General features: G+C 42.1%; 1 protein-coding gene across 2 annotated transcripts in view; it reads left to right on the top strand.

The window, feature by feature from the left end:
- The window catches only part of ESR2 (estrogen receptor 2), a 59,968-nt gene that overhangs the window by 20,807 nt on the left and 24,597 nt on the right, over positions 1-14,564 (top strand). For both annotated transcript variants that reach the window (XM_047864652.1, XM_047864653.1), the window contains exons 4-5: positions 7,012-7,311; positions 7,698-7,836. In XM_047864652.1, the coding sequence (XP_047720608.1) occupies positions 7,012-7,311; positions 7,698-7,836 (439 nt within the window). The remainder of the gene's footprint in view (positions 1-7,011; positions 7,312-7,697; positions 7,837-14,564) is intronic.

Genomic DNA, 14,564 nt, shown 5'->3' with positions numbered 1-14,564 from the left:
ATACTGTTTGATCTCACTTACATTGGAATCTAAAAAACAAAAACAAAAACAAAACCCAAACTCATAGAAAAAGAGATCGGATTTGTGGTTACCAGAGGCAGGGTGTTGGTGGAGAGGGAATTAGAGAAAAGTGACCAAGGGTACAAACTTCCATTTACAAGGTAAGTTTTCTGACATAATGTACAGCATGCTGTTATTAACACTGCTGTATGATAGATATGAAAGTTACTAAGAGAGTAAGTCCTAAGAGTTCCAAAAGAAAAAAGAAATCTTTTTCCTTTTTTCCTTTTTTTTCTTTTAACTTTCCTTCTTTATTGCATCTATATGAAATGATGGACGCTGACTAAACTCACTGGGGTGGTCATTTCACAATATGCATAAGCCAAACCATTATGCTGCATACCTTAAACTTACACAGTGTTGTATGTCAGTTATACTGCAATAAAATTGGAAAGAAAAATCTTTCATGGAAAGGAAAACCAGAGAAAAGGTCATTAAATTTGGCCAAAAAGAAATTGGGCAGGGCTCTCTAAGAGAAAACATTTTATCATCTTTGGAGATGGCATGATGAGATGGGTTGATGTGCAAACATCTGGATATATCGCCCTTTACTGACCACAAAGAAGGACCATTAGGAGTGAACTTTCTTAACTATGCTTCCCTCCTTTTCCGGCACTCTTCTTATCTGTCCTCTCAATAAACCCTCCACCCATATTCTTCCTTCCTTCCAGTCTTGGAGGAGTAGGGACTCCACCTGCACCATTTCCCTTTCATTCAGAAATTTTGTCTTTTCTGTTACCACCGTTTTCTTCACCAATCTTGGGTTTTCTATTGAGGTTTTAATATGGTTGTTTAAATGGTGGGAAGATGCTCACCCAGACTTACTTCAGGGATGAGGCTTTGCTGTAAGGATACGCTGAAATGTAAATAGCCCGGAAAACAATCCAAAAGGCCATGCATTTGATCTCTAGAGATTCCTGTGTTGGGAGAAAAATCTGTATCTTTTTTTTTTTTAATTTTTTTTTCAACATTTATTTATTTTTGGGACAGAGAGAGACAGAGCATGAACGGGGGAGGGGCAGAGAGAGAGGGAGACACAGAATCGGAAACAGGCTCCAGGCTCTGAGCCATCAGCCCAGAGCCCGACGCGGGGCTCGAACTCACGGACCGTGAGATCGTGACCTGGCTGAAGTCGGACGCTTAACCGACTGCGCCACCCAGGCGCCCCATAAATCTCTATCTTTAGATGCCATCTCTCTATTTATCTGCTGTATATACACATGGCAGGGATTGGATAGGGATGTGGGACAAAGTAGTAAAACTGCCAGCTCTGGATTCAGACAACTGCTTTCACTATTTTCTAGTTTTCTACCCTGGGCAAGTTATTTGAGCCTTCTTGTGCCTGGCTCCTCCCCTGTATCTTGGAGATGCTGATAGCCTCTGCCCTCTAGGGCAGTTTTCGGAATGAAATAATCTATATACATTGTACAACATCTGACACATAGAAGCTTCCAGTAGCTGTGAGCTGTCATTTTGATCATTTACCGTTATTATCATTGTTGTCATTGTCATCACCATTGTCATCAACATCTTTTCACTGGGGCTATTTACCACTTTCTATTTTTTTTACGTTTATTTATTTTGAGAAAGAGCACGCATGCATAAGTGGGGGAGGGGCAGAGAGAGAGGGAATAGAGAGAAAATCCCAAGCAAGCTTCCCACTGTCAGCACAGAGCCTGATGCAGGGCTCGATCTCATGAACCATGAGATCATGACCTGAGCTGAAATCAAGAGTCGGGCGCTTAGCTGACTGAGCCACACAGGCGCCCATATTACCACTTTCTAATATGGAGCACTCCTGTTTGGTAGAGTTCTTTATCACGCTTCCTCAGAGGCACACTGAGTGACTGCCTAGATTCCAGTGTAAAAGCCGTGACACTAGAAATATCCTTGGTAGAAAACAGTGAGTTCCTGGTTGAAGACTTTATTTTATTGATCTGGAATCCCCAGGACTCTGTACAGAGCTCAGTATATAGGGCTTTCTCAGTGAAAGCTGATCAAATAAATTTGAGTGTGTGATTCAAAACCTTTCTCTTTGTATGTTAACCTGTTTCCTCATATACTCTACAAAAAGGAGATGTGTGATCAGACAGGTGCTTTCTTAAACCAAACATGTTGTTCCTTTTTACCCTGGGGGTATTAATTGATCTTAAATAATACCTATTGCTTTATGTCTGATTACTAACACAATGAATTATATTTTAGGCTTTTAATTCTTTTAGTAAACAGTTTGATTTGGTAATCTCTAGATAGATAGAGGCCTTCCTTCTAGTTTGATTAGCCAAGGATAAGAAGAAATTCAGATAACTTTTCTTGGGAGCAAGTAATTTAAATGTACTCATACCTCTTAACTAATATTTCTTTTTAAAATATGGACAACTTGGGGCGCCTGGGTGGCACAGTCAGTTAAGCGTCCGACTTCAGCCAGGTCACGATCTCGCGGTCCATGAGTTCGAGCCCCGCGTCAGGCTCTGGGCTGACGGCTCGGAGCCTGGAGCCTGTTTCCGATTCTGTGTCTCCCTCTCTCTCTGCCCCTCCCCCATTCATGCTCTGTCTCTCTCTGTCCCCCCCCCCCCAAAAACAAACAAACAAAAAAAAAACGTTGAGAAAAGAAAACAAAATATGGACAACTGAATTTAGTAAAGAAACATAATGGTAGGAATATAGAAACTAGGCATTTTTCAGATATTTTAGTTTTTTTGTGTGTGTGGGAAAGTTGTACCCATGCTCATGACATCCTGACTTATGTCTTTCTTAATTTTTGCTTTGTATTTTTGTCTTTAACCAATGGATTTCAAAAATGTTTTTAATGTTTATTTATTTCCGAGAGAGAGAAAGAGAGAGCATGAGCAGGGGAAGGGCAGAGAAAGGGAGACACAGAATCCAAAGCAGGCTCCAGGCTCCAACCTGTCAGCACAGAGCCCAATGCGGGGCTTGAATCTACAAACTGCGAGGTCATGACCTGAGTTGAAGTCGGACGCTTAACCCACTGAGCCACCCAAGTGCTCCTAACCAATGGGTTTTTAGAAATTCTTTTGTGCTAAACTTTATAGGGGCCTGGATTGTATTTTTGTTATTTCTTGTGATCTGAGAATATGATCTATATGACACCAATTTTAGTTAAAATTTTATTCATGAACTAGTATGTGATAATTTTTGTTCAAGTGAATTGTACAATCCAAATGTTCTGTATTCTGCCTTTCCCCTTATTGTTTACGCTGTCAGTTGCTGAGAAAGGTACATCAAAATACCCAAATAGGGGTGCTTGGCTGGCTCAGTTGGTGGAGCATGAGACTCTTGGGGTTGTAGGTTTGAGCCCCACGTTGGGTGTAAGGATTACCTAAAAAACCTTAAAAAATAAAATAAAATATCCATTATAATAATGTATTTGTCAATTTCTCTTTTTCTTGCAGTCGCTTTTTCGCGTTACATTTATAGGTTGTGTTTTCTTATCGTTTTGATGAGATAAGAATTATCTAAGTTTAGAATTATTTATCTTCCTTTTATAATCTACTGATGAGGCCTTAATAATGATTTGTGCCTTACAGTTTATATTGTCTGATATTGATAGAGTAACTGATTTATTTCATTAATTTTTGCCTGTTATCTTTTTTTATCCCTTTGTTTTCAGTTTTCTGTGTGTTAGATGTATCTCTTACAACCAGTCTATGTCTAGATAAAAAAAATATAATCTCAGAGTTGCTCTCCATTGATGAATTTAGTCTATTTATGTTTATTGTGATCATGATATTTGAATTCATTTCTATCATTTTATGCTTTAAAAAAATTCATCATATATTTTCTTTCTTTCCTTTTTGGAATTGACACCATTTTACTGTTTTATTTTTCCTCTTCTAGTTTGGAAGTCATACATTCTGTTTCAATTCTTTTAGTGACAGTTCTATTTTTAGCATGCATTCATGAGAATTCAAGCCACTCTCTCTAACTGATGTTTCTCTTCCCAAATAAACAATCTTAGAAAGGTCTAGCCAAAATTATTCCTCTCTCATCTTATTTGTTATTATCCAGTATTTGGTGCTACCTTATTTCTATACCTCCAAAAATTAATTGTTATTATTTTATACATTCTATGTTTATTAGGTTTCCTCTCATGTTTAACAATTTAGTTTCTTACCATTGCACCTTGAATTTCATTGCTTTTCATTGCTTTTCAATTTTTTTTAACGTTTATTCATTTTTGAGACAGAGAGAGACAGAGCATGAACGGGGGAGGGTCAGTGAGAGGGAGACACAGAATCTGAAACAGGCTCCAGGCTCTGAGCTGTCAGCACAGAGCCTGACGAGGGGATCGAACTCACGGACCACGAGATCATGACCTGAGCCGAAGTCGGCCGCTCAACCAACTGAGCCACCCAGGTGCCCCTGAAATGGCTTTAATTTATCCTCACTCTTGAATGATAGTTTATCTGAGAATATAATTCTAAATTGAAGGTTTCTCCCTTCCCCCACCATCTTAAACACATTATCCCATTGTGTTTCTGACCCATAAACCTACAGTAACTGAAATATATTGAGACCAGCAGAGGAGTAAAAACATATATATACATATGTGAAACATATATGAAATAGAGGAGACAATCCAGAAAAAGAGACCTTTATACATATTTCTTAAATGACAAGGCATTTTATAAAAATCTGTGGGAAAAATTTATCCAATAAATGCTACTGGGAAAATTATACATCTGTTTGAAGAACATAATATGACATGATACAAACATACATAAACTTCCAAATAGATTTGAACCACAAAAGTGCTTAAAGAAGATATAAGAAAATATTGGTATAATCTTGATGTGAAACAAAAGACCGATTTGGCTGTGTACCAAAGCTTCTTATGACGAGAGATACCATGAGTAAAGTGAAAAGCTATATAACAAGGCAAATATGGTATATAAGAAAAGTTGTCTATAGTTACTAAATAAACTTCATAGGTTACTGGGGGTGGGGGGAAGAACAAAAGAAATAAGTAGGCAATATACAAGTAAAAGAAATATAAAATATGGCAAATGTATTAGTCAACCTTGCTAGCAATTTAAAAAAATACAAAGTGAAATGAGATTGGTTAGTCATTTGTCAGATTAGCAAAGATTAGAAATTATTTGTAATGTCCAATGGTGTTATGAGGAGATAGGAAGCCCCTTAAAGTATCATTTGGATTATACATTTTAAAATAGTTTTGGAGGGGGCATCTGAATGGTTCAGTTGGTTAAGTGTCCGACTATGACTCAGGTCATGATCTCGCAGTTTGTGGGTTCGAGCCCTGCGTCAGGCTCTGTACTGACAGCTCAGAGCCTGGAGCCTGCTTTGTATTCTGGGTCTCCCTCTCTCTCTGCCCCTCCCCCACTCACACTCTGTTTCTCTCTCTCAAAAATAAATAAACGTTAAAAAAAATTTTTTTAACGTTTATTTATTTTTGAGAGACAGAGAGAGACAAAGCAGGAGACGAGGAGGGGCAGAGAGAGAGGGAGACCCAGAATCCGAAACAGGCTCTAGGCTCTGAGCTGTCAGCACAGAGCCTGATGTGGGGCTTGAACTCATGAAGCATGAGATCATGACCTGAGCCGAAGTCAGACGCTTAAGCGACTGAGCTACCCAGGTGCCCCCAAAATAAATAAACATTTAAAAAATAAAACAATAAAATAGTTTTGGAGGGGGCCCCTGGCTGACTCAGTCTGTAGAGCATGTGACTCTTGATCTCAGGGTTGTGAGTTTAAGCCCCACGTAGAGATTATTGAAAAATAAAATCTTAAAATAGTTTTAGAGGGTAATCTATCAATAATCTTAAATGTGTATATGCCTTGGTTCAGCAACTTGACTTCTTTGAATTTATTTTAAGGGACTAATTGGATACAGGTACTCATTTTCATTGTAATATGAATACTAGCAAAGAAATTAGAACCAACCTAGATTTCCATCAAGGGACACTTTAGATAAATAATGCTATATTCATAAAACAGAATGCTATATAGGTTTTTAAATTGTAAAATGACGCCTTTCTAATAAAAAGAAAAAGGTTTAAATAGTATATGCACACTGTGATCTAAATTTTGTATATGAAATATGCAAAAGTAAATAGCATTAAAAGAAAACTGAAAGAATTTATGCCAAAATTTGTCCTTTTCTATATTTTTCAGGATTTAAAAAAATTTATTACTTGAAATATATTTATTTGTGTAAATATATAAAAATGCATGTGTATATGTGTAAGCACACACAAGTACATGTGACTATTTTCAGAATGTATTATAAAAGTGTATTATTTGATAACTGTTTGGAAACATCGGTGTTCATTCAGTTCCTAAGTTTTGCCTAGCTTTTGTCTGAAGAAAACTCCTAATTCTGTGGTTTGAAAACTGAGGTTATGTCAGCACTCTTTTTTTTTTGTTAAGTTTTATTTATTTTGAGAGACAGAGGTGAGCGAGCACACAAATGAGCGAGGGAGGGGCAGAGAGAGACGACGGAGAGAGAGAGGGAGAGAGAGTCAGTTCCAAGCAGGCTTGGTGCTGTCAGTGTGGAGCCCAATGCAGGGCTCGATCCCACGAAACAGGAAATTATGACCAGAGCTAAAATCAAGTCAGACGCCGAACCCACTGAACCGTCTAGGCGCCCCGTCAACACTGTTGAAAAGAGAAATCGATTTCGTCTCCATAGGTAATCTTGAAATGGGAGACCTTACGTTCATTTGGGCTACTGTCCCTGAAACGTCCCGTTTTGCTCTTGCTAATATAGTCACAAATGTACCCATCTCTGGTACACGCCCCACAGGTTCCAGGAAGTAAGTCAGGCTTCTGTTCTAAGACACGCTGTGGGGACAGGCTCGGGTCTTAACCACGGCGTCACGGCCTCACTCTTGCCCGGCGACTCGGGCGCCTCGAACGCCGGGTTGGCGAAGCCACGGGAAAGCACTGTGTGATCATCTCTCCGGTTTAGGCTCCCGGAGGGAAAGGTGTGGCTACCGTGTCGTGCGAAGGCAGAAGAGCTCCGAGGAGCAGCTGCGCTGCGCCAGCAAAGCCAAGAAAGCCGGGGGCCACGTGACCCGCGTGAAGGAGCTGCTGCTGAGCGCCCTGAGCCCCGAGCAGCTGGTGCTCACGCTCCTGGAGGCGGAGCCGCCGCACGTGCTGGTGAGCCGCCCCAGCACCCCCTTCACCGAGGCCTCCATGATGATGTCCCTGACCAAGCTGGCCGACAAGGAGCTGGTGCACATGATCGGTTGGGCCAAGAAAATCCCAGGTAGGGCTTTCTGGATCTCAGTGCAGAGGACTTTAAAAAATATATAACTAAAAACGATCTGTTCCAGCTTTCTGTTCTTCCCTGGCATCTGTCTGGGGGGGTGGGGGGGGGGTGGAGCTGTGAGCCCAGGTAACTGTCCTTTATAATCTTCGATGACGTGTATTAAGTCTGTAGAAGGAGTCCAAGGCCGGACGTTGTGAGTTGCACACGCAGAGTTCAGAGTTTCCTTCCTTAGGTCAGCGTGTAGCCGCAGCTTTAAAACGTTGGTTGTTTTCTCTGTGTCGTGGGTGTTTTCGTAGCTTGTGAAAACTTGCTCTTTTGTTTTCACAGACACTGGGAGCCGAGGAGGAGGGTGGGTGTTTCTCATGGCCTCTTGCTTTCCCCAGGCTTTGTGGAGCTCAGCCTGTATGACCAAGTGCGCCTCCTGGAGAGCTGCTGGATGGAGGTGCTGATGGTGGGGCTCATGTGGCGCTCCATTGACCACCCCGGCAAGCTCATCTTTGCTCCAGACCTCATTCTGGACAGGTAGGAGAAAAATGCATCCCGTTTCTCCTCCCGACTTGTCTGAGTCCCGGGCGCTGCCTCACACCTCACACCTGAAAGGTCAGTCAAGAGGATGATCATGTCATGAGCTCCCTCACCAGGTCAAGAGCCCAAGAAGGAGAGCATGGGTGCTAGGATTCAGTGTCCTGTGACTTATCCTTACCCGCAGTGGGGTGACATTTACAGGTCAGACTATAAGAGCCCGTATCTTGCAGAATATGTGGCTAGTAAGTGTGCAGGTCAACTTAGATTTTTCAGCATTAAAAATTCCATTTTCAGTGTATAATTTTAAGTTGCCCTGCTGTTCTTTCCACTGGTGGGGACCATGCCTATCTCTTCCTGGACAGGTGATAAAATTCTTACAGATCTGCAGTTTATTTTAATGTGCTTTGACTCTAACTGCATGCTCTATAGCATTTTTGACAGTAGCAGTGGAGGGAATGGTTATTAAAACCAAACGAAAGGTAATGGAAATTGGGGAATGATAGCGCCAATGCCATCACTCGATTGCGCCTTGTTTTCTTTTAAAGATGGCGCAGAAAAGGAACCAATTTTTAATTGACTCAGGTGAACTGTTCATGGAGGAAAAACGAGAATATATAACACTAAAAATGTTAGTAGGAAAAGTGGGACACTTTCTTGGAATACATTTGAGCACAGGTTGAAAATCTCTCCATGGAAATGGATTTCCACGTTCCTTATTTTGAGAAAGTTCTAATGTAGAATGTTCAGTCACGTTTGACTCGGTGCACAGTGTGGAAGGAGCCATTATATGAATGGAAAATGTCTGCCCCCAACTCTTGGAACTGCCTGTTTAGATCATCAGGAGACCCCCGTGCACATGTTACACAGATGAAAAGTGATACCCCTAAGTTGTTAGCACCCACTCTGCCTCTTGTTCTGCATGACACCGTTGACAAAGCACTGTTTTAGTGGAGAACAGAGCCTTTGGGAAGAGCAGGAGCAAGCCCTGGTGTTAAACCATAGAAGAAGGTAGGTTCTGGAAACCATAGAAGAAGGTAGGTTCTGGAAGCCGAGACCCTTCAGTAACAATCAAACCAGTCAACTTATTGGCTTGTATATATCAGTCCCCATCTTAAGCATTTGATGTGTTAACTCATTTTATCTTCACGGCCCTTTATGGGAAGTGCCGTTATTATCCTTATCCTTCAGTTATGGAAATGGGGGGGTCAGGTAATTTGCCTGTGGTGACAGGGTGACAGGGTAGTAAGTGGTAGAGCTGGATGTAGGGGCTGGCTGTGAAGTCCATGCTCTTAACTCTGACAGTAGTTACCTGTACAATGGGTCATGCCCCTCAGAGGGACAGAGAACTGAAAAGGGAAAGAGGAGGAGGCTGAGAGGCAAAGTGACTTTCTACTTGATTCTTTTATCTTGGGACAACTCCATTCTACTCTCTGCCCACTTCAGAAACCTCCTCCTCTTCCTGTCACGGAGGACACCATCTGGCAAGGCAGGCTGGAAAGCCAAGCCCCCTGCTGAGCCGTCACTATCGTTCATTTACTCATTATGTTCCTCTTGGCGTTCAGATGAAGCCACACACACACACGCACACACACACACTTCTCCTAGAAGTTAGTGCTAGGAAGAAGTTTCACGCCTTGAATCAATACATTTGCAGACACCGGGATTGGGTTGTTGTTGCCTTTTGTCCTGATTTCTACATTGATGCCGCATTTAATGTTTATGTGCAGTGACTGTTTCGTTCCTGGTTTTTAGTATAACCACCTCTCCTCTTTGTGTGAGTTCTTTGATTCCTGTGGATGGAATTTACTGTAAACTGACACGAATCCTGGACAAGTTTTAGGCCTACCTTTCGGTTAAGTAATAGAAGGAAAACAAGAAGTAATTTTTGTTACAAATTATTTTTAATAGACTCACATTACTTTTTATAAATATTTGAAAGTATTGTGTTGTCCAGCACACAAATCTAGTATATTTGAGTAGAGGAGAGGCGCCTTTGGAATTGTAAATGCGTTCACAGTGAGCAAGCATTTTTTGTTTGTTTGTTTTTGTAGTGCCTGTGGTGGTTATTTTTTGTTGCAACCTCTAATATTGTTAACACATAAACTTTGTGAGGTCTAGAATTTCAAGTCTAAGATAAGATAGTTCAATTCTTTTGTGCGTCTTTTATTACAGATAAATATTGTTTTATGTGATGGGTATGTTTCTGGAGGAGTTGTCGCTTCAGATATGCTTGAAACGTTTTTTATTCAGAGTCAGAGGTGATGCGTCACAAAGAAGTTCTATTATGAGGTTTTTCTGCAACATGAATAAATAATTTGCACACCGCTTAAAAATCGCTCTCTTTTGGCAGACTGTCCTATCAGAGTGCCTTCATGTGGTGGTGTGACCATGAAAGCTGTGAATATAACTAAATTAGCCCACTTGTGGAGACTGAGGCAACAAATCCTGTTTCCCTTTATTCTTGTTGAGGCTTCTGCAGTGAGAAAACTTAGGCCTATTGAGGATGAGAGGAAGAGCCGGTTATCTCAGCTTATTTCTAACAAGGTAGTTCTCTTGGTAACTACTAGAGTCACAAATTCATGTGAGGATCTACCACAGAATCTGAGCTTTTATTTGCTGGAAAAATCGTATCTGCTAAGACATGTCATGTCCTTGGCATCAACAGGAAACGGTCTAATGTTAAGTATTATTTAAAAATCAGGGGCGCCTGGGTGGCTCAGTCGGTTAAGCATCCGACTTAGGTCAGGTCAGCTCAGGTCATGATCTGACGGTTCGTGAGTTCGAGCCCCGCGTCAGGCTCTGTGCTGACAGCTCAGGGCCTGGAACCTGCTTTGGATTCTGTGTCTCCCTCTCTCTGTCTGCCCCTCCTCTGCTTGCACTCTGTCTCTCTCTCAAAAATAAATAAACATGAAAAAAAGTTTTTTAAAAATCGGAGGGAGTTTGGATCTGGGCACGTCCCTCATTGTGGATGCGTATGGATTTCCGTGCACTCGTATCATTGTGCGTGTACTGAGTCTGCATTCACATTAGTTCTTTGTATGTCGACTTTCTTTAAGATACCCAAAGAATCTTCACTTTAAAAATTTCATCTCCCTTTGGTACGCACGTAATTTTCATTTCTGTTCAATATTTAAGTCTTCTCCATGTGTTAAGCTTTAAGCCCCCAACCTGTTGCCCTGACACAGAAGTAAACTATGGTCACCAGATACGAACGTGGGTACAAAATGGTGCACCCAAAGCCAGGTCCACTCATTCAACATTTTGTCCTTGGGATCAAACAGAATCTTTTTCTTTTATAAAGGAGCGGTTATCATGCAATAAGACATTCCACATGTAGTTACTAATTTTACCTTTACTTAGCCCTAGTTTATGGACAAATGGTGTGCAAAAGTAAGTTTTTATGAGTGGGTTGGTTTGATAGATTGTTTCAGTATTTTAACATTCAAATCATATGTTCTTTCTCTCTCTCTTTTTTTTGAGAGAGAAAAAGCGTGTAAGTGAGCAAGGGGTAAAGAGAGGGGGAGAGAGAGAGAAAATCCCATGAGGGGTAGAAGGAGGGGGGAGAGAGAGAGAGAGAGAGAGAGAGAAGCAGGGCTCACTTGAATTGGGGCTTGGGTTCCCCCAAAGTGGGGTTCGTGCTTACCTGAAGTGGGGCTCAAGCTTATCTGATTCGGGACTCAGACTCACAAACTGAGATCATGACATGAGCTGAAGTCAGATGCTTAACTGACTGAGCCACCCGGGTGTCCTGTTCTCTCTTTTTAATTCAAATCTTTTAATCCCATCCTAATTTCTTTTTTTTGTTGTTGTTTTTTAGACTTTTTTTTTTAACATTTATTCATTTTTGAGAGATGGAGAAAAACAGAGCGTGTGTAGGGGAGGGGCAGAGAGAGAAGGAGACACAGAATCTGAAGCAGGCTCCGGGCTCTGAGCTGTCTGCATAGAGCCTGATGCAAGGGTTGATCCCACAAACCGTGAGATCATGACCTGAGCCGAAGTCAGATGCCCAGCAGACTGAGCCACCCAGGTGTCCCCCATCCTAATTCCTTACCCCCAGTTCAGTTCATTCCATAGTTATAAGAGTAATAGATCTCATTAACTTATTATTTAAGGGTCCTTCCTCTGTAAGACTCATTTTAAGGCAGAGCTTTAGTAGGGTGTCATTTATGAGGTGTTGTCTCATATTTCCTGTATTTCTCATTTATTGTCTACAAAAATTATCTGGTTTCTCCAGCCTGTGAAGTGAATACAAATATTCTAACCGTGCCACCCCTTGAATGAAATGGCTGGCTGTCACATCTATTTAATAAAAGCAATCAAACCTGATTCTTTAAAATTCATTGAGAGATTCACTTTTTCCATGAGGTATACATGTTCTGATTACAGTGAGTTATAGCATTTCTCAGGGTTTAGGATGCTCTAGAATATAAACTCTCCCTCCATTTTTTAAAAAAGTTTATTTATTTATTTTGAGAGAGAGAAAAAGAGCATGAGTGGGAGAGGAGCAGAGAGAGAGGGAGAGAGAGAGAATCACAAGCAGGCTTCAAGCTGTCAGCATGGAGCCTGATGTGGGACTCGATCCCACAAACCCTGAGATCATGACCCAAGCTGAAATCAAGAGTAAGATGCTTAACTGACTGAGCCACCTAAGTGCCCCTCCCTCCATTTTTGAAATATGAGTTTGTGTTTAAAATGGCAAGCATTTTGGGATGCCTGAGTGGTTCAGTCAGTTAAGCATCTTGGTTTCAGCTCAGGTCAGGATCTCACAGTTCATGAATTTGAGCCCCGCATTGGGACTGTTTGGCATCCTCTCTCTCTCCGCTTCTCTGCCCCTCCCCTGCTCGCTCGCTCTCTCTCTCTCTCTCTCTCTCTCTCTCGCTTTCTCACTCAAAATAAACTTTAAAAAAATGGCATGCATTTTAATGAGGAAATTATACTAGTTTCAATACTTAGGGATGTGTTTTTAGGTACACGTGGCAACCTCTGCACAAAATGGTTTTGATTTCAGATGGATCCTCTTATCATACTGTTTGGGGAGTGGTGTGAGTATGCATGCCTCTACATGTGCATGACCCCACCTCTGACTGGGTCTCAAAGAGAAGAGCCAAACTGTCAATCAATGAAGGACTTGGGGGGCTTTTTGTTTTTGTCCCCAGAGATATTTTGTTTTGTTTATTTAGTTTGTTAGTTTCATTTTATTTTATTTTTTAATGTTTATTTTTTGAGACAGAGACAGAGTGCAAGTGGGGGAGGGGCAGAGAGCGAGGGAGACCCAGGATCCAAAGCAGGATCCAGGCTCTGAGCTGTCAGTACAGAGCCCGACATGGGGCTTGAACCCACGAACTGCGATATCATGACCTGAGCCACAGCTGGTCACTTAATCGAATGAGCCACCCAGGTGCCCCTATTTATTTAGTTTTGTAAAGATTTAAAAAAATTTTTTTTTATTTTTGATAGAGACAGAGCACAGTGGAGAGGGGCAGAGAGAGAAGGAGACACAGAATCTGAAGCAGGCTCCAGGCTCTGAGCTGTCAGCACAGAGCCCGATGCAGGGCTCGAACTCACAAACCGCGAGATCATGACCTGAGCCGAAGTCGGACCCTTAACTGACTGAGCCACCTAGGTGCCCCTGCAAAGATTTTTTTTAAAGTAATATCTACACCCAACGTGGGGCATGAACTTACAACCCTGATATCAAGAGTCAAGTGCTCTGGGGCGCCTGGGTGGCTTAGTCGGTGAGTCATCTTGATTTTGGCTCGGGTCATGATCTCGAGATTTGTTGAGTTTGAACCCCTTGTTGGGCTCTGTGCTGATAGTGCAGAGCCTGCTTGGGATTCTTTCTCTTTCCTTCTCATCCTCTGCCCCTCTCCCGTCAAAATAAATAAACTTAAAAAAAAAAAAAGTCACATGCTCAGGGCACCTGGGGGGCCCAGTCGGTTAAGTGTCCAACTCGTGATACCAGCTCAGGTTGTGATCTCAAGTTTATGAGATTGAGCCCCGCTTTGGGCTCCGTGCTGAAGGGGAGCCTGCTTGGGATTCTCTTTTTCCCTTTCTCTCTGCCTCTCTCCCACTTATGCACGTGCACTCTCCTTGTTAAAAATAAAGAAATGATCATTAAAATAGTCATTACAAATGTGTAACACGCTGTAAAGACTGAGCCAGCCAGGTGCCCCTGACCCCCCAAGACATTTTAGAACCAGTTTTATTCAGCATCAGCTCACCTCAAGCCCAACAATTACGATTTCCAATAATTGTCCCCAAGCATAGCGATTTGATTATGTGGCATGAGGGGCCTTCAGGGAATAGGTATTTCACTACGTGCAAAGCATGCATTGTCCTTACTGGACACTTGCAGCTGGCTGCCTGGGAAAGCCCAGAGCAGGGGAGGTGGGAGGAGGGGAGATTTGGGGGTTTCCTACCGATTTGGGCACCCTTTGCCCAGGGCTGATTCTCCAAGGTGGCCTTTCCCTATGAGTGACTTCTAGGAGGCACTGGCGTTTTATCACTTAACCTGTGCATGTTCAGAAAGCCTCAGGTGGTTGCAGAAGTTACCATATTTGTTTGCAACTTGCAGTTGGCTTGCTTGTAGCTTTGTGCAGGTGAGTCTGCGAGGGTTTGGGTGCTGTGGAATGCAGGATCCTGGGAAGCTGCTGTCCTCTCACAGAACCCAGTGGGAAAGACTCACCGCCATCGGTGCTCCATTTCGATTCCGCAGAGGCCCTTTC

Source organism: Prionailurus viverrinus, chromosome B3 (genome assembly GCF_022837055.1).
Source record: "Prionailurus viverrinus isolate Anna chromosome B3, UM_Priviv_1.0, whole genome shotgun sequence".
NCBI lineage: Eukaryota > Metazoa > Chordata > Mammalia > Carnivora > Felidae > Prionailurus > Prionailurus viverrinus.
The sequence above is the reverse complement of the archived record's forward strand: the minus strand, read 5'-3'. Positions and strand labels throughout refer to the sequence as shown.